The sequence below is a fragment of the Panthera uncia genome, chromosome E3, assembly GCF_023721935.1.
Source record: "Panthera uncia isolate 11264 chromosome E3, Puncia_PCG_1.0, whole genome shotgun sequence".
NCBI lineage: Eukaryota > Metazoa > Chordata > Mammalia > Carnivora > Felidae > Panthera > Panthera uncia.
This window is the reverse complement of record NC_064815.1, coordinates 4,003,311-4,022,797: the sequence shown is the minus strand read 5'-3', so window position 1 is coordinate 4,022,797 and position 19,487 is coordinate 4,003,311. Positions and strand designations below refer to the sequence as shown.

Below are 19,487 nucleotides of genomic sequence, written 5' to 3'. Positions count from 1 at the left end.
CAGCAGGGCGGGGGGAGGAAGAGACAAAGAACACATGTCTGAGACCTGCAGGAAAGCGTCAAGTTGTCTGATATCCGCGTCACAAGAGGCCCACAAGGAGAAGAGAGAGAGAACAGGGAAGAACATATGGGATAATAGCCAGTAATTAATCAGAATTGATGAAAGATATCAATCCACAGATCCAAGCAGCTCAGCAAATCCCAAATAGGATTTACACAAAAAGGACCACGCCTAGGCACATCATAAACAAACAGAAACCCAAGAAAAGGAGAAAATCGTAAAAGCAGCTTGGGGATGTAAGAGACATTACATTTGTGGGAACAGCAATAAGAAAGACAGCCAAATTCACTAGAAACAGCGGAAGCCAGAAGAAAATGGAATAAACTGGCAGGAAATGCAGCAAAAACATCTGTCAAAAATGAAGGTAAAATAAAATTTCCAGCAAAGAAGAAAGAATCTGTCACCACCACACCACGGAAGCCCAAATGTGCAGAGGTGAGAAATGATCCAAAGAACGAATTTTTACAAATCTTTCTCTGCCACCCATCTCCACTTGTCAAGCCAAGGGTGAGAAAGTCTTACCTTCGTTTGTCAATGAGGCGTTCCAGACAGAGATCTGGGGGAGTCGACTTTGGTAAGAATTCTTCCCCTTCCCTGGCTTCTGTAAGTTTTCCCACGACCCTACCTGCAGGCTCCAGAGCAAGTAGGGTGTCCCAGTGGGTCCCATCTGGGAGACCAGAAACCACAGGGGAGGAGAAAGAATTTTCCCTCTACCCTTCTGAGTTCCTGGCTGACACATCCCCAGCCATAATGAAAGACAGATCAACAAGACAGAAACGAACAACTCGTTGACATGCGTACCTCGTAGAAGTATGGGATATACCCCGGGAGACAGGAGTTAGACTCCTGAGGTTGCCAAAGCTACCAGTTTAAATACCATCATCAGCTAAAGACCCAACAAAGGTGTCAGGAAGCCTGTTTTGGGGAGGTTACCAGGAAAGGCGCGGTAAACAAGGCTACGGTTTGTTGAATAGACTTAAGCACGTTGTCCACTGATAGGAGTTTCCAGAGATTTCAATTTCAGGTACAGAGAGGGAGACACCTTTACAAATGGAGATTGTTATAAATGTAAATCTCCCGGGGTGCCTGGGTGGCTCATTCGGTTGAGCATCTGACTTTAGCTCAGGTCATGATCTTGTGGGTCATGAGTTCGAGCCCCATGTCAGGCTCTGTGCGGACACTGTGGAGCCTCCTTGGGCTTCTCGCTCTTCCTTTCTCTTTCTCTCTCTCTCTCTCTCTCTCTCTCTCTCTCTCTCTCTCTCTGCCCTCCACCAAAATAAACATAAAAAAAAACTAAAAATAAAGTTCACAACCCAGAAAGGTTTAGTTTTTCACACAACTTGGCCCAGGGCAATGAGCTTGCCGGAATGCCCGGGGGCCACAGGCCAAAAAGCAAACACACAAGGATCCAGGGTCACATTTTGGGTGACCCTTCCATGCTCACAGGTAGTAAGGTCTCCCGGCAGGGATGGATTTGCTTTTGAAGCCATCAACTTGGTCGGTTTTCTCTATAGAACAAGAGATGTTTAACCCGAATGCACGGATATGACAAATTAGAAAAAAAAAAAAATGGTTTTAGATCATGTTGACTTGGGGAGTGACCACTTTAAAAAAAAATTTTTTTTTTTTAGTATTTATTCCTTTTTGAGAAAGAGACAGAGTGTGAGCGGGGGAGGAGCAGAGGGAGAGGGAGACACAGAACCTGAAACAGGCTCCAGGCTCTGAGCTGTCAGCACAGAGCCCGACGTGGGACTTGAACTCACGGAGTGTGAGATCACGACCTGAGCCGAAGTCAGACGCTTACCGACTGAGCCACCGAGACGCCCCAAGGGAGTGACCGTTTTAATGCATCCTTTTCTGGTCTTCCGTGTTTGGCTTGAAGCCTTGTGACAGAGGAGGAGATCGGGTGTCCACACTAGAGACAAGATGAGGCCTGGAGCCCCGCCCCAAACTTTCGGCCACTGCGGGCCACACTCAGCCAGCCTCCCAGCCTCGACTCACTGCACTCGTCCCAGGTGACCTGGGAGGGACGGTGGGGTGATGAAATCCACCTACGTGCCCAGACCGGCTACCCGCCCTGCACTCGCTCCCCAGAGCAGGGCCGGCTTTGCAGGAGGGGCACCGCACAATCAGGGCCCTGTGCTCAGAGGCGTCCCCGCACTTGCCTGAATGCCCAGCTGATCCAAGAGCCCTGCGTTTTCACTTCAGTCTGGGCCCTGTGAGTTATGTAGCTTGTTGTGCTCCAGAGCCACCAATCCGAGGATCTCAGGCACCTGGAACAGGTCAGAGTTGCCATAAAACGAGGGGCTGGCCAGCCACGGAGCCCCTCCAAACGGGAACCCCATCCCTGGTTCTAGAGTAACTGTCCTTGCCCACTTCCTAATGGAGCCTCAAACAGCTTGACTACTCTAAGGGTTAGCAACCTACTTCCACCGAGAGCGGGTCCAGTTTACCTAACTGTGGAATTATCAAGAACAAGAAGAGCCAATACTCAAGGGCTGGGGCCCTTTATACACACGCATCCTGCCCGAAAATCTCCTGGGAGGTACAGGACCCAGTGTGGCCTTATGGGGTCACCAGAAGTGGCCTGTCCCGAGCAGGACAAGACTCAACAACCCTTCTTCTCAATGTCAGAGCCGCTCCGAGGGAGGCACGAAGGTGGCGTTTACAGGATGCCGGGCCCAGCTCAACAGTGAGTAGACCCACTGTGCCTCAGCGGCCCCAGTGGATCCAACCCACATCCAGGCCTCGGCACCCTGGCCTCCAGCCGGCCAGCCTAACTGGGAACAGCCATTCCCAGCCAGGCTCCTGCATCAGAAAGGCCCTTCCTTTCCCAAGAAGCCTCTTCTGGGGTTTCAGGAAGGAAGTGGAGACAGAGAGAGGAAACCACAAAGCCTTATAACGCTCATTACAGTATCACCTCTTGGTCCGCACCCCCTGCCCCTTCGCCTTGGACAGCACTGTGCTGAGAGGGGACGGAGGGCCACAGCCTGCGTTTCATTTTCAAACCACCCAGCGGCTCTGAGAGAGGAGGCCCCGGGGACTGAGACGAGCTGGCAAAGCCGGGTCACGGACGCATGGGGTCCCTCTGACCTGGGGGGGGGGGGGGGGGGAGGGGGGTGGGGCTGAGTCAGTCACACGTTAGCGTCTCCAGAAGGCAAAGACCAAGACCAGAAGAGTGGTGATGTTGGCCACGGCTGAGCTTTACTCTGCTGACGGAGGTTTCTCTTGAAGGACACTGGTGAGGCCGGGGCCCAGCCAGCTCATCTGCCCCTGGGAACACAGAACCCCAATTAGGAAGCGAAAGTACGAAAGTAGCACTGTGAGCTTCTGTATTTCTGAAGAGAACCTTGTAGAAGGATGCAAGGACCCAACACCGGGCCTCTAAGCAAAGGGTGAGGGGTTCCTCGGCTCCACGAGGGCTCAAAGGTCGCCTGTTTCCTTTCCCTGCCTGGGCCCCAAGCTCTGCCTCCAGAACCTTTTCATTCTGAGGGCGAAATTTAAAGCCGGAGGACGAATCCCTCCTCTCTGCCATCCCGGACACCTACCCCTGTGCCACAGCTGAGGAGGCTGGTGACAGACGGGGGCCCTTGCTCCCCGAGACCCGGCCGGCCGGATCCGACTCTCCAACACAGGCACGAGCTCTTTGCCCCTTTTGTAACTGTGGTGACCACCCTGGGCGCCAATTACGCCCCCTTAAGCCTCCGGGGAACACTTAAGGCCCAGGCAACGGCAAGAAGGATTAGGTCAACAGAAGAGGCATGTTTTTCCAATTAGTTACAAACCACCCATGTTGGAACTTGCGCAAAACTGGCCGCTCACTTTCACATTACCCAAGATGCCTCGGTTGTTCTTTCTCCGTCAAGAAGTTCACAAGGCTTTCAAGCAAATTTGGTTCTAAAGGCCCATGACCGTGGAATAAACAGGATGCTCCAAGAGCACTGCCTCCACCGGAAAGTGCCAGAAGTCTCTTCCACGGGCAGCGAGGGAACAGACGGAAAGTCACTTGGACCTGCCGATCGTTTCCTACCTGGGGCTCATTAACACACAGCAACGTGTGCGACTCTGTTTATGTTGGAACTGGATATGCGTTTTACTACATGCATACATTTTTTAACAGATTTTTCCCCCCACTGACATTTCTCTCCCATGCCAAGTCTGGTCCAGCCTGCCAGACCGGGGAGATCGAGAGCCCAAGCCAGTGAGCTCATTCTTGAAGAGCCTCGTCACAAGCCAGAAGGGCGAAGAATGTGGGAAAAGCAGCGAAGACGCCATTCTCACGCCTACAAAGACCAGGCAAGTCTCGCAACAGTCAGGACACCCTCACTCGCGTTTTGCCGACGAGGAAACAGAGGCTCATAGTGTCCCGGGTGCCACACACAGCCTCACAGTGGTGGGGAGCTGGGATCTGAAGCACGTTGTCTGGCTTGGAACCCTCTTTACCCCTCACGTGGTCGCGTCGGACAGGTCCCTGTCGTGGCCAGAATTCCAAGATGGCTTCCCTAGATCCCCAGCCCTGGTGTATACACACAACATTCCCATTCAATCCAACACGAATCTGGGGATCACAGTGAAGGGAATTTGGAGAGGTCACTGGAGTCCCCAAATCGGCTGACCTTGAGACAGACAAGCCTGACCGTCTCATACATGCCCTGTATCATTTTTTTTAAGTTTATTTTTGAGATAAAAATAAACAGGACACGGCAGGGTTCGCACTGTCAGTGCAGAGCCCGACATGGGGCTCGAACTCACCAAACCATCGGATCAGGACCTGAGCTGAAACCGAGAGTCAGACGCTCAAAGGACGGAGCCACCCAGGTGCTCCTCATACGTGTCTTTTAAATTGCAGCCTAGGGGCACCTGGGTGGCTCAGTCCATTAAGCGTCTGACTTAGGCTCAAGGCATGATCTCACGGTTCATGAGTTCAAGCCCCGTGTCGGGTTCTGTGCTGACAGTGTGGAACCTGCTTCAGATCCTCTGTCCTCCTCTCTCTGACCCCCCCTCCCCAACCTGTTCGTTCACACACTGGCTCTCAAAAATACTGAAACATTTAAAAAAAAATTAAAAATTAAAAAAATAAATTGCAGCCTAGAGGGCAGAGGAGGAAATCAGGGATTGGAAACTCAAGAGGAATTCGACACTGTTCCTGGCTTGAAGACGGAGGGGAACACATGGCCAGGAACGGGGGTGTAGTCTTTACGAGCTAAGAGCAGCCCTCCAACTTGCAGCCAGTTGAGGCAAAGGGGCCCACAGTCCTGCGACCACAAGGAACTCGACTCTGCCAACAATCTGTCTTGAAAACAGATTCTCCCCTGAGCCTCCTGCAAACAGCTCGGCCAGCCACCACCTTGACTTCTGCCTGGTGAGGTCTGAAACAGAAAGCCCAAGCAGGCGGGGCCAGACGGGCTGCTGCGTCCATAGCAATCTGTTATGCGCCATGATGGTCCCTAACCAAGGGTCTCAAGCACCCGCCCCAGCTGTCACACCGAGGAGAGACTTGGAGACCTCCAGTGCCTCTCCAGGGCTCCTGGGGGGGGCCCCACGCTGCCCACTGGGCACCCAGCAGATCCTCCAGAGCACCGTTCCTTCTCTACAGGAACCAGCCAAGCACGGTGGGAAGAGGGCCAGCCTTGGAATTAGAAGATGCTTCCACGGCCTCACCTGCCTTCTTACTGCTGACCTCCGGGCAAGCCACATGACCTACACTTGTGTTGCCCAGGACCTCCCAGGGCCACAGGCCACGCGGGACTGCTCACATTCAAATTCATAGGAATTAAGAATTCAGTTTGATCAAGATTGCCAGAAGAGGAAATGTGGGACACCCAGTTAAATTTGAATGGCAGGGAAACAATAGGTAATTTTTTTAGTGTAACTACATCCCAAATACTGCATGGGACATACTTAAAAAGTATTAGTTTATCTGACATTTCAATTTAACTGAGCAGCCTGTATTTTTTTTTTAATAAAAGCCTTTGTGGGGGGGGGCGGGGAAGGAGGAACAGTTTTAGATCTACAGAAAAATTGGGACAGAGGAATACAGCTCCCAGCTACCTGATGCCCAGATCCCTGATTACTAGCATCTTCCATTTGGATGGTTTTTTTAAGTTGTCTCCGTGCTAATGCACGGCTTGAACGCATGACCCTGAGATCACGACCTGAGCGGAGATCAAGAGCCCAATGCCTGGGGCACCCGGGTGGCTCCGCCAGTTAGGCGTCCGACTTCGGCTCAGGTCATGATCTCACGGTTGGTGAGTTCGAGCCCCGCGTCCGGCTCTGTGCTGATAGCTCAGAGCCCGGAGCCTGCATCGGATTCTGTGTCTCCCTCTCTCTCTGCCCTCCTCTCACCCCGACTCTCTCTCTCTCTCTCAAAAATAAACATGAAAAAAAAAAAAAGAGAGAGAGAGAGAAGCTCAACTGACTAAGCCACCCAGGCGCCCCAGTATGGTACATTCGTTGCCAACAATAGACTGCTGTAAAAATGTCATTAACTATGGGGCGCCTGGGTGGCTCACTTGGTTAAGCTTTCAACTTCGGCTCACGTCAGGATCTGGCAGTTTGTAAGTTTGAGCCCCGAGGCAGACTCTGTGCTGAAAGCTCGCTGGGGCCTTCGTCGGATTCTGTGCCTCCCTCTCTCTCTCTCTGCCACTCCCCCACTCATACTCCTTATCTCTCTCTAAAATAAACATCAAAAAAGATTAAAAAAAAAAACCTAGCTCAGAGGCTTGAGCCTGCTTCAGATTCTGTGCCTCCCTTTCTCTCTCTCTCTCTCTCTCTCTGCCCCTCTCCAGCTCATGCCGTTTCTCTCTCAAAAATAAACTTAAAAAGTTATTAACTCAAGTGCACACCCCACTGGGACCTCCTCTCGTCCCGCATTCTTTCTGTTGCAAGATCCCACCGTACATGGAGCTGTCTGGTCTCCTTAGGCGGCCCCCCAACCCCCATTTCAAAAGTCACACGTGGCTGTGGTATCGGTCAACACAGGTCAATCCAGCTCCCTCCCCCCCCCCCCCCCCCCCCCCCCCCCCGGCTGTGACAATTTCTCAGGCATTCCTTGATTTTGAGGACCTGGACAGTTCTGAGGAGTACCGGTCAGGGACTTTGTCGAATGTCCATCAAGTAGGACTGATCTCGTGTTTTTCTCACGGTGGAGGGTAGCCGTGGGGAGCGAGATCGGGGAGGGAAGGTGCCCTTCTCATCACATTCTACCAAAGGGCATACCCCACTATCAACGGGACTTGGCACGACTGACGTTCGCCCTGGCCACCTGCGTGGGTCAGGCTTCTCCCTGTAGAGCTACCCTCCCAGCCCACCTTCTCCACAGGGACCTCTTTGGAAGGAAGTGACCATGCACAGCCCACACTGAAGGGACGGGAGGGGACCCGTGTTTCTGTTTACTAAATTGGGCAACCGTACCAGTGGCAGAAGGTGCCTATCAAGGGCTCAACAGCCTCACGAGGTGAGCGGCTACTATACCGGACTGGGCAGCTCTGTTCTAGGTCAAGTCAAAGCAGGCAGGCTGCCCGACCCCAGGCCATTCCCATACCTCGGGTACCACCACTCCCCTAACGGTTTCCTCCAAATGGACTCACTTTTTAAAAGGGAGACCTGAGGGGCGCCTGCGGGGCTCAGTCGATGAAGCGTCTGACTTCGGCTCAGGTCGGGATCTCACCACTCGCGGGTTCGAACCCCGTGTAGGGCTCTGGGCTGACAGCCTGGAGCCTGCGGGGGATTTTGTGTGTGTCTCTCTCTGTCCCTCCCCTGCTGGCGCTCTGTCTCTCTCTGTCTCAAAGATAAACCTTTAAAAAATAAATAAAACATAAAAAGGAGACCTGACGTCACGACCTTACGACAGACAATCTCGCAGCAGCCCAGCACCGAGGATGGTCCGGGGCGCCTGGGAGGGAGAAGTAGGTGGTCCAGCCCAGGTCCCCCGTGGGAGTTTGCCCCATCCTCCGCTCCTCCTCCTCGGGGAAGCTGGGGGACGAGTGGCCCCCCCAGTCCTGGTCCAAGGAGTTCCTGAGTTTTTTACTTGCCCTGCCTCTGGACTCCAGGGTCCCCGTCTGAGGAGGCCAAGGGCTCAGCGGTCAACCAGCACCACAGCGGCTCTAACCCCCACCAGGGGCTCTGGGCCAGAAGCAAGATATCTGCGCGGTCACGACCCCAGGCCAGTTACAAAACTTACCCAGAGCGCTTTCTAGATGCTTACGTTTTCCTCAGCCCCGCCCACACGAGTTCTAATTAAACAGGGGGGTAGGGATTAGGCTACACGTCGCCCACGTGGGGCTGATAATCAGCCAGGTGCCACAGTCCTGAGGTCTCCGCGCAGGACGCCCAGGTTGGACGGGGGGGGGGGGGGACAGGGGTACGGTCTCTGTATCCGAGGGCGGCACAGCCGTGCACCAGAAGACCCCAGGGCAGGGGCCTGGGTCTGAGTGACTTTCCAAAACAGGAACCACCTATTTGATGAAAACTCCCGCTTCTGCTTTTTCCTCCATGGACACAGGTGGGAACAGAGCCTTCTGAGAAGCTCCTTTCCTTTTCCTATTTGCCCAGGGGGAAGGGAAGCCTAGTGGTTTGGTATTTCCACGGGCTAGTGCCTGTTTCTTCTTTCTGTCTTCTTCATCGTTCTTGCCTAGATCACGTCTCTGGTCCCCACGATCAGGGGCACAACCAGAATGCAGGCCCTCTGGGCTGTCATCCATGCAGTTTGGGGGCTGAGTTGTTTCCTGGGCTCCACGGGTCACCGAGGAGAGGCGCTCGGGATGGATTACACCCAAGGACCGCACACACCACACTCAGAAGATTTCGATGAGGAGATTCAGAGATGTAGGGCCCGGGACCAGGTGAATGCACCTTTGCATTTGGCAAGACGTGCACTTTGCGGGGGCAGAGGGCAAACCCGGCAGGCAGAAGGCCTCCCCCAGATGTCCGTATCCTAATCCCTGAAACCTGTGAATGCGACCTTTGCAGACTTTGTAGATGTGATTAGGTTAAGGGCCTTGTGATGGGGGAGGAGAGCCTGGTGAGCCTAATGTAATCACAGAAGTTTCTTGAGCTAGAAGCGGGAGAAGCGAGACAGGGTGGGAAGTCACAGATGTAAAACATGAGAGGATAACAGTGCTTCTTGTCACTGTGTGTGTGTCCCCAGAGCCTCGAACCCAGCGGGTGCCCAGTAAGTGCTTGGCCGTAGAGCAGTGAGGCGAACATTTTTTGCGCACCTGCTACGAATTCTGGGATTCCAGTTAACAGCCCAGTGGACAAGCTACTTCACTTCTCTGACCCCAAGCCATCCATTCTGTACCTATGACAGAAATAGGGCTCAGAGAAGTGAGGCCACTTGCCCAGGGCCACCCAGTTAATAGGCAGTGGGGGCTTCAAAAGCAGAACTATCGGAGCCCATCCAACACCATCCCCCATCCCCCATATGGCTTGGCCATTATGGGCGAAACTCCCAGGGCAGACAGCTGTGGAGCATCTCACGGCCCCACTTTATTCCTTTGCTTCCTTCTGTGGCTTTTCATTCCGGTCTCTGGCGGTCATCCCATGTCTGACGGCACAGGGCAGCAGTGTCTGTGGCCGGCCAGCAGGGGGAGCTAGCACCTAAGTGGAAAGAGCAGGAGCTCCCAGAGTGGGTCCCGGGACCTTTTCCGGAAAGAGCGATCCTGTCTCTCGGTGAAGGCCCTGGCCACCTCCCCTACAGCGTGGGACATCACCTGGCCTGACACCTGTCTCTGCCACAGCCTGCTGGCCAGATGCGCTTGGGCAAAGGACCACATCCCTTTGGGGGCTGGGGAGGGAGAAGAACGTCCCAGAGGCATTGATACAATAAAATGAAGTTAACAGGGTAAATGTTCTAGCACGGTCCCTGGCATGTAATTCTTGGTTGAATTTGCATTTTTTATCAAGAGATGTTCACTGATTCTCACAGGACTAAAATTTCAGACTCTGCCCAAACTGCATAAATTGTCGTGGGGGGAGGCGGGGGCTCAACCGGCTCTCTTGTCTTTTCCTCCAGCCTTTCTTTCTTAATCAACTTGTCCCTGTTTGCACTTCAGAACGCTCTCAAACATTCTAGCAAGCACCCTCAGGCTGGTTACAAATTACCCAGGGTGCTTGATTCAAAGGGTGCTTTTAGTGAGGCACGGCCTGTGGGGGCTCCTTTCATTTGAAAAGTGTGGTTCCGTGTGGATTTCCAAAGCCCTGTTCCCTGTGGATTTCCTCAGTCTTCCCACCTAAAAACCAGCCATTCCCCCGACATTTACCGACAGCCCGTGTGGGTTTTGCAAGGCCCTGCACAGGGCAGAGATAAGTAAGCCACGATCGCATCACTGGAGGCTTCTCCGATGGGAACAGAGATACTAACAGTTGATTTCAGAACACTGTATGTGCCCGAGATCCCCAGTGAGAAGGCACACCTACGCCGGTTCCCACGGACGTGCATCGAGGGTCGCATCCCGTCTGAGGGAAGACCCATCCCGACTTCCGAGACTGACCTCCAAGCCCAAGGTCAGACAGGAAAGGCCAGAACCGGGCCTGCAACCCGAGTGGGGCTAAGCCACTCTCTCTCCCTTCCCCTAAGCAGGCAGGGGCTCCTTGAAGACGCCTTCTTGAACGGGTTCCAAAATGCCTGCTAAATGTAGGTCACTGTGGCTGCAAGTGCATTTTTTTTCCTTACCCTTGCAAACGGGCAGCTGTCGGGTGAGTTTGGACTGTGGCCTGAGGTTTAGCAACACCAGCCCCAGCCCCTTTGGTGGCCTGACATGTCTCAGGGTCACAGCAGTCATGCCTGAGAGCCTGGGGATCTGAATGTGACCCCACAGTGCGACGCCCCAGCTCCTCCTCTCCTTCAGCGTCAAATCATGCACGAACAGGCCAGGACACAAAACGCTCGACCATTTCACGGGGTCACTGCTTTCCCTTCCTGCTCCACCTGATGCAGAATTTTGCGGTAAAGCTTCAGCTTTACAAGAATATACAGAAGAAATGACTAGGGAACTCAGCCATCCAAAACCAGCTAAATGAAGGTTGCTTTTTTTTTTTTTTTTTCTTCTTCTAATGTAAAGCAGTTCCAAGAAAAGTGAAGTCACGGCCTAGGGTGCTTATTTTCAGTTCTTAGAAAAGAGCCAATTTCAAAAGGGAAGCTGGGCGGCCCGGAGCACACAGCCTGCCCTTGTCTGGCGGGGAAGTGGCGGGGGGTGGGGTGGGTGCTTGCTGATAAACCAACTGTGATTTGGCACCAGAAAACTAAAACCCCCAACCAAGCTGCGTTTTCATTTAGTGATGTCAAGGCGGAAACGCCAGCCGAAACAGTGAGAGCTATTAATATTCAGGAGAAGCACCAGAGCCCGGCTAGCCTGCTGAGGCGGCACACTTCCAGCACCGTGAGCCCCTGGAAAGCCACCAGCAGCCTCCGGGGACTGTCGGAAAAACACCGGCACCTCCTGGGGCCGCCTCCCACACTCCTGACACAGGTCATTGCCCAGGCAACACTATCGGGCTAATGGACATTTTTCAATAGGGCATTATTTACCAAAAAGTTAGGGGAGGGCAAACGAGGCAGGATATGGTGGACAAGGTTCTCGGCAGGCCGGGTCAGTTTTCGAGCAGAAAGCAGACTTCAGAGAAGGGGAAAGCTCGGGAGTGCAGACTTCTATGTCGTGTAGCCTGGTGCAAGGGCTCTCAGGGGAACCCAGGACAACTGTGAAATTCGGTTTTAGGCTGAGAATCCTAGAGCAGAGATCCCATGGACCAGGTCAGGATTAAGTGTCCATCTCATCAAAGCTGGCCAACAGTGCCAGCCAAGAGGAGCCCTAAGGAGACGTGACAGCTAAATACAAGGGGGTATCCTGGATGGGATCCTGGAACAGAAAAAGGACATTGGGGCGGGGGTGGGGGGGGAACAAAGGAAGTCTGAATAAAGTACAGACTTTAGTTAATAATGGCAGCTCAGGGCACCCGGGTGGCTCAGCCGGTTGGGCGTCCGACTTCAGCTCAGGTCATGATCTCACGGTTTGTGAGTTTGAGCCCGGCCTGGCGCTCTGTGCTGACAGCTCGGAGCCTGGAGCCTGCTGCGGATTCTGTGTCTCCCTCTCTCTCTGCCCTTACCCAGATCACGCTCTTTCTCTCTCTAAAAAATAAATAAACCTTAAAAAAAAAAAAAATTTGTTTTAAATAATAGCATCTCACTGTTGGTGCATTAATTGTAACAAACATACCACGCGAACATAAGATGTTAATAATAAAGGCGACTGGCTGGGTATATGGAAACTCTTGGTACCGTCTCCATAATTTTTCTATAAACCTAAAACTATTCTTAAAAAAACATTTCTCTAAAGGCAGTTGTTGGATGTAAGTTAAGAACTCACAAATTCCTCCCAGAAACGATCATTTTGGTGCCTGCCATGTGCCAGGTGCACGTACAAGTGATTTATTTGTGCTTCTTCTTTCATTCCTCTTGTCCGTGCCAGGAGCTGGGTAAAATCTGCATTTTATAGATGAGGAGACTAAAGCACAGAGACGTCAGATAACTTGCTCACTGTCACACAGCAAGTTTAATGACACACGAACGACTCACGTTCAGGTCTCTCCGCCGCAAAGTTCGTGATGGAGCTCGGCAACATTGCCTGAAAAATCCCCAAACTTTGAACAGAACCTGGCCTGACACAAGCTTCAAGCAGTCCACGAGCCCAGATCAGTGATAAAAACATGTACTTTCCAATTTGCCCTACCTTTAGAAGTTAAAAAAAAAAAAAATCCGTAAAACATCAGGGAAAAAACCCCAAGTTGAAAACCATAGGAAATCCCAGACACGGACACCGAATGCTGGTGCGGATATGGGATAACGGGGACTCGTGGACATGGCCGATGGAAAGGCAAAGTGGGGCAGTCACTCTGGAAGGCAGGCGGTAGACTGAATATGCGTCCCCTCTGTCAAATTCGTGTGCTAGAACCTAATCCCCAGTGTGATGGTATTTGGAGGTGGGGTCTTTGGGAGGTGAGTAGGTCCAAGAGTGGAGCCCTCATGAAGGTATTATGCCCTGATAAAAGAGGCCCCAGAGAGCTCCCTCACCCCTTGTGCCACATGAGGACAGCCATCTAGGAACAGGAAACAGTACCCTGAATCTGCTGGCACCTTAATCTTGGACTTCCCAGCTTCCAGAACTGTCAACAATAGATTTCCGTTGTTTTTAAGCCCCTGCCACCGCCCCCCCCTCCCCGCCCATCTATGGCATTTTGTTATAGCAGCCACATAGGACTGAGACAGTCTGGCGGTTTCTCACAAGGCTAATACGGGCTCACGTGTGACCCCAGGCATTTACCCCAGCGAACTGAAAACTTGTGTCCACGCAAAACCTGCACATGAATGTTTATAGCAGCTCCATTAATAACCAGCAAAAACTGGACCCAGACAAATGTCCTTCAATAAACAAGTAAACAAACCAGGATACATCTATACGAGGGAGTGTTATTCGACGATCAAAAGAAATGAGCAAGCAAGTTACAAAAACCCATGGAGGAACCTTAGATGCGTTTTGCTAAGTGAAAGAAGCCAGTCTGAAAGTACGACATACTGTAGGATTCCAACTAACTGGGACATTATGGAGAAGGCAAACTATGGAGACGGTAGAAAGATCCGTGGTTGCCAGGGGTTGAGGGAGGGGGAAGGGTCAGAAGGTGGGACAGAGGTTTTTCCGGGTGGTGAAACTATTCAGTATGATACTATCATGGTAGACAAATGATATTATGCCTTTGTAAAACTTGCAGAACTGCCTACCACAAAGAGAGACCCCTACTGTCAACTACGGACTTTAGTTAGTAATATCATCGTGGGTCATCAAAGAGTCGCATGTGCTACTGACGGAGCCAGCTAGGAACCCCCGAAATAGTCCATTTTTTAAAAGATACATCATATAATTTATTAGTGGTAGATGATCCATAGTCCAACAAAACTCTACAGCAATGTAGGAATATCATCTGACTCCCTTGATATTTACAATCTCAGGAAAAATAAGGCATGGTAAGCAGCAGAGAGCAGAAACCCACACTGAATTTGATCATGAGAAAGTCATTCCATCCAGAAAACGTAAGAACTCTAAAATCATCATGCTGTGCACCTTACACTTCTACAATGCTGTATGTCAATTATATCTCAATAAAACTGAGAATGGGGGGGGCGGGGGAAGCTTCCACACCAGAAGGTCTCTCCCTTACGGTGTCTCACTAAAAGTTATGATGCAGAAGTTTAGTTAATGCCTAAAAGTCATTCTCAATCTTGATTTTAGTTTCAACAAGAAACTTTCCGAGTGTTTCAACATCTCCAAGTGAGGAAGAATGACAGGTGTTACCATCCATATCTCCAAGGAATGTACCTTAAATGGTTCAGAGACGAGAACCGTCTACTGTCTCTGAGAGGCTGCTGGTGTCCACAGCAGGAAAACGCTGCCTGACTTGCAAACTGGATATGGAAGTTGTTGATGGGAGAAGAGGCGGGCCACGAGGTCATTCCCATTTCCAGAAGTCTGTTTCCCTGCCCACAACCACCATCAAATCACCACCGGCAAGGAGTGACATTCAGATTCTGCATCGTAAAAACAGGGTCACAGCAGCAACAGAAAAAGTTATCAGCACTCGTAAAACGTGGAAAATGTAACATGAGATTTCTGCGGGCTTTAAAGGGAATTAACACACGCAAACCAAAAGGGAACAAAAGCAAAAAAACAAAAACAGAGCACACATCTGCTTTTCATCTGCAAACAGTCGTCAAAGCAAGGAGCACGAGGGCCGAGTTAAGTGGAGTGTCCCAGCGTTTAGAAATCCTACCTCCGGAGTCCTTGGGCAACCGAAGCTAAGCTCTTTGAGAAACTTTTAAGAAACAGACATAGGACGGTACCCGTGAAATCCACATGGTGTCGGAACCTAAATTGTTTCAGGATTTCTGCTGTTTTTAGCAGTGGTTCCAATGTCATCTAAGGAATATTCCTGTGTAAATCCTCCACTTCCAGTTCCCACATGCTTTCATGGATGGGGTTGTCGGAAAGATCGGTCATCTTCACGGCCTGAAGGCAGGGCTCAGGGCTGCACGCCTGGACCACTCCCATCACCATCACATACTTTCCTGGAAGAAGAAAAGCCCATGGTGATGTTCACACTGATACAAAAACAAACACAAAACGGAGACCCCGTCCTTCAGAGAGCTTAATTTTATCAGAGGCAAATTAGAGACAAAAAAGGTGGGGGGGAGAGTAGAAATCAAAATGCCAAGGCAGTCAGTGATCGATCGATCTAATATACACATAGACAATAGATGTATATCTATTTACATACATATATACATACATAGACAGTAAGTTCAACATTTAACGTGGACGATGACACCTGTATCTTCTTTGGCTCCTGGGTTAAAAATGTTGTAACAAAATTCAAGCAAGCTGCCATCATGCGCAAAACAATTATGCCCAAGGGATGGAAGAGACTCCCATCCCAGGATGTTCTGAGGCAGGGGCAACCCCCCCTCCCCCACCCAAACGCTACAGGGTATGTGGCTGGTCTCCGTGCACAGGGCCAGTCCAGTCCTCTTTCTGCAAAGACACCCCCCCGACAGCCACAAAGTAAATCCAACGGTCCGCTGATGCCAGAAGAGCTCAGCTGGCCGCAGTACCCTTCCGTGCCACCCTATTGTTCCAACTGCCCGGGACCAATCCCTGCCACCGGCCGGGCACATCCCAGCAAATCAACAAGAGAGCAAATGAACAAGAGAGTGGGTCGCCATCAGGACGATCTAATGACATATGAACCACAACTCTTCCCATTCCCTTGGGGGAAGTGGCTCTCCTTGAAAGCGAAACTTGGCCAGTCCAAACCACACACAACTCAATTGTGTAAAAAACCCCAAACACAGCAGGAAGGGCAGGCTCTCTGCCAGCCCCCAATGCGTGCCCCTGCGAGGCTGCTTTGGTCGCAGGGCTTCTGAGTTTGCAGGCAGGCCCCAGGGCTCTGGCTGAAGGAAGCCTGGCAAGCAGACGCCTGCCTCTCTGGGTTTCTACCCCTTGCACGATGGGTTTAGGTTTCTCTGAACCCACCTCCAGATCCCACCGGAGCGAGCCATATGGGGATCCTCGGTGACAGGGGCCAGTTCTAAAACTACACTTTGCCGATACCCTCTGAATAATTCTAACGCGCTGGGAGTCACGGAACCCTCAGAAAAAGAATGACTGAAGACCCGAGGCAAGATGACCATGCCCAAGCAGATCCCAACCAGGGGAGGTTAAGAGGAAATCTACACGAAGGAACACACAACTAAGTGGACGAGCTCGCTGGTGTGAGTCCTCTCCCCCCGAGTTGAGACAATCTGGTCCATTCTACCCACACCCCCCTCCTCTCCCCTTCCAGCGGCGTCTCTCCATGGTCTCCTTACTCCTTCGCCACCATGCCCGCCCCCTCCTTTCCATCAGGCCTTCATCCTCCGCCCTGGACCCCTTCCATGGCTTCTACTCCAGACTCTCTCCAGCCACTTCCTCTTCACAACCACCCCCACCCTGCTGGTGCCAAGACTGTTTTTCTCAAACAAAGCTCCAGCCTCCACACACTTCCATTTCTTATACTTGTCACATGTCGTGAAACCTCCTGATTGTTTTCCCGTTTGAAAATGCTAACAAAACAAAACAAAAAAAAAAAAGCCCAAACATTTTCAGCTCATAGCCCTCTGAAGAGGCAGCAGCCTGTAGTTTGCTGACCCTGTGCTAGAGTGATGCTACAGCGATGAGGGCAGAACAAGTCTGAAGGATGGGGCAAGGTCAGGTGAGGGGAGAAGGGAAAGGAGCACTTCATAGTAACAATAATCACATTTTTTGGAAACCTCACGATGAGCCAGGCATGACGGTAAGGCCTTCTTTTTTTTTTTTTTTAACTGGATCCACACAACAGGCCCCTTTTTGACAAAGGCAGGACAGATCCAGAAAGGTTAAGCACTCCAGGCAGCTCAGCTGGAAAAGAGCAGAGCCAAGAATTCAACCTAAGTATAAAGATACAGTGGTCCAAAAGACCCATCCCGGCCCTCCAGTAGTCAGGCCTACTGGTCCTCAAGAGTATGGCCCCAAGGCCATCCAAATCGGCAGCACCTGGGAGCTACTTAGAATTGCAAATTCTTAGTCTCCGGGGGGGGGGGGGGGGGGGGGGGGTTCTGTCGGTTAAGGTTAAGCATCCGACTCAGGCTCAGGTCCTGATCTGTTCTGAGTTCGAGCCCCGCCTCAGGCTCTGTGCTGACAGCCCAGGGCCTGGAGTCCCCAGCGGATTCTGTCTCCTACTCTCTCTGCCCGCCCCCCCCCCCCCCAACCACCCCCCCCCCCCCCCCCCCCCACCGCCCCCCCCGGCCCCGCTAGCGCGCTCTCTCAAAAATAAACAAATTAAAAAAAAAAAAAAAAGAAATGCAAATTCTCAGCCTCACCCAGACGTATAAAAGCTCTGAGGGTGGAGGCCAGATATGAGTCCGAACAAGCCTTCGGGGTGCGTTTGAGCTGATTTAAGGGGCAAACATTAAAGAACTACAGCCTAAGGCAGTTCCGCGAAGGAGGCGCAGCAGAAAACTCTCCAAGAGTCTAGACTTCAGGGATGAACAGAGGCTGCCCGGTACAGGGTTTTCCAAACCCTGATGGGGGAGAAAAATCACCTGTGGGCAAGGGCCTTGTTACAAACACTGACGCCGGGGGTACCTCCACCGCAGATTGCGACTAGGGGAGTGCCCGGATCCGAGCGTCTACGCGGGGTGCGGGCGAAGCTTACCAGCAGGTCAGCTTGACTGCGGGGGTGTGGGGAGGGGGGCGGGGCGGGGGACCGGCCAGGCCCCGCCCCCAGCGGCCCACCACCGGGACCCGCCCCGCGTTCCACTCTTGCCGTTACCTGGGGCCAGGCAGGGTCGCCCGCGCGGGACCCGCTCTAGGCCGCGCACCACGAAGGCCCCGCTCGGGTCCCGCAGCCTTGCTTCGCCGCCGCCCGCCGCCAGCACCGAGCCCTGCATCCACACGGTCACCAGCTCCAGCGGCTCGCGGCCCGCCGCCGCCCGCGACAGCCGCCACGCGCCCGGGCCGCCCTCCGCGTCGCGCCGCAGCTGCTCGGCCAGCACCTTGAGCGGCGGCGACCGCGGCAGCCGCACAGCCGCTGGGCCGCCGCGGGCGAAGGAGTCCGCTGACCCCACAGCCGCCGCCGCCATGCTGCCCCAAGTCCGCTTTCCCGCCAACTTTGATAGGCAGCGGGGCCGGGGCCGTGGCCACCAATCAGGGGGTGTTCTGGCGGAACGGAGCAATCATCGGCGTCGGGAGGCGGGGCTTCCCAGCCCGGCGGCCTCCACCGGTCTCCAGGAGTGCGCATGCGTACGTCAAGTAAATAAACGTCCCCAAGCAGGTGGGTGGAGGGATGAAGCGAACCACAAGAGAATAAATACACGGAGGGAGGTAAACAGCTTCTTGTTTCGACGCATCTCAAAACTTGATGTCTATGCCTGTCACCCGAGAATGTTTTCATCTTTACATCACCTTGCGTGGTAGGATTACTCCGAAGTTAAGCAATACTAGTTAATACTGGAAGGAATAGTAGCATGATGAGGCCACGTTTATTGGGAGTGATAAAGAGTCGAGTCACGAGAGAAGGCTGGGAAGGGGGATAGGGACAGCTGGTAAAAGGGACACTTTTATTACTATTTTCATGATATTTTAATAACAATAACTTAAAACTTAAAATACATTGTTCGCAAAATAAATGAACATTGTAGAAAACTTGCAGAAGAAAATCTGGAATAATAAAAAAAATTGTAAAAATCACTTCGAGATATCCACTGTTAACTTTTGGGAGTATTAGCATCCATATGTTTGACCTACAAATAATGTTTTCTGTATTTTTTCACTTAATAATGACATTTCCGCATATCAACAAATACCCTTTGCGGCCTCGAGAATGACTTCATGATGTTTCATTTGTCAGATCACCTGTTTAACCAGTATTCTACAGTTGGACTTTAAGACCATTTCCAACTTGTCATTGTGTAAACTCACTACTGTGAGCCTACATAGAGCTGAATCTTTGTACGCGTTTCAGATAAATTCTTAGAAATGGAATTCCTCCCTAAAAAAGAGTAGGTCCCCAGTGAGCAAAATCCTTAACCAGGCAAATCCTTAAAGTCAAGACTAGTCCTTAGGAGACTTTGTACTCCCAGGGCTCCTGCAGTACAGAGGGTACTGTATATTCAGCAAGAGCTCGATCTTTCTACAGCAGTTAAGATGTACTGAGCCAGGCCGTGTCCTAAGAGCTTTGCAGGGAGAGTTCCATGGACTCCCACACCCTGTAAAGACTGTGTTCTACACAGATAAGGAAACAGACTCATGAAAGCTATGTGACTTGCCCTTGGCCTCTCTGCTTGTAGCCTCTGTGGGATCCTG

At 52.0% G+C, this 19,487-nt stretch overlaps 1 protein-coding gene across 2 annotated transcripts; it reads right to left on the bottom strand.

Moving 5' to 3' along the window:
- Nucleotides 1-13,334: 13,334 nt before the first annotated feature.
- Nucleotides 13,335-18,430, bottom strand: RMI2 (RecQ mediated genome instability 2). 2 transcript variants are annotated; one of them, XM_049638254.1, is made up of 2 exons: nt 17,956-18,430; nt 13,335-15,175 (listed from the first exon to the last, which is right to left on the bottom strand). In XM_049638254.1, the coding sequence occupies exons 1-2, from the start codon at nt 18,263-18,265 to the stop codon at nt 15,027-15,029; spliced, it is 459 nt and encodes a 152-aa protein (XP_049494211.1). In that variant the 5' UTR covers nt 18,266-18,430; the 3' UTR covers nt 13,335-15,026. The 2 variants fall into 2 exon arrangements, 1 of the variants encoding a protein (XP_049494211.1); XR_007459485.1 differs by lacking the exon at nt 17,956-18,430 and adding an exon at nt 16,903-17,225 and having other exon boundaries at nt 15,090-15,175.
- Between the last annotated feature and the right edge of the window lie 1,057 nt (nt 18,431-19,487).

What these genes read in the sequence shown, in the direction of transcription:
- RMI2 (XM_049638254.1), bottom strand. Translation starts at nt 18,265, where the DNA reads ATGGCGGCGGCGGCTGTGGGGTCAGCGGACTCCTTCGCCCGCGGCGGC. An exon ending in GCGACCCTGCCTGGCCCCAG is followed by an intron (nt 15,176 to 17,955) that starts GTAACGGCAAGA and finishes TTCTTCTTCCAG; the next exon opens with GAAAGTATGTGATGGTGATG.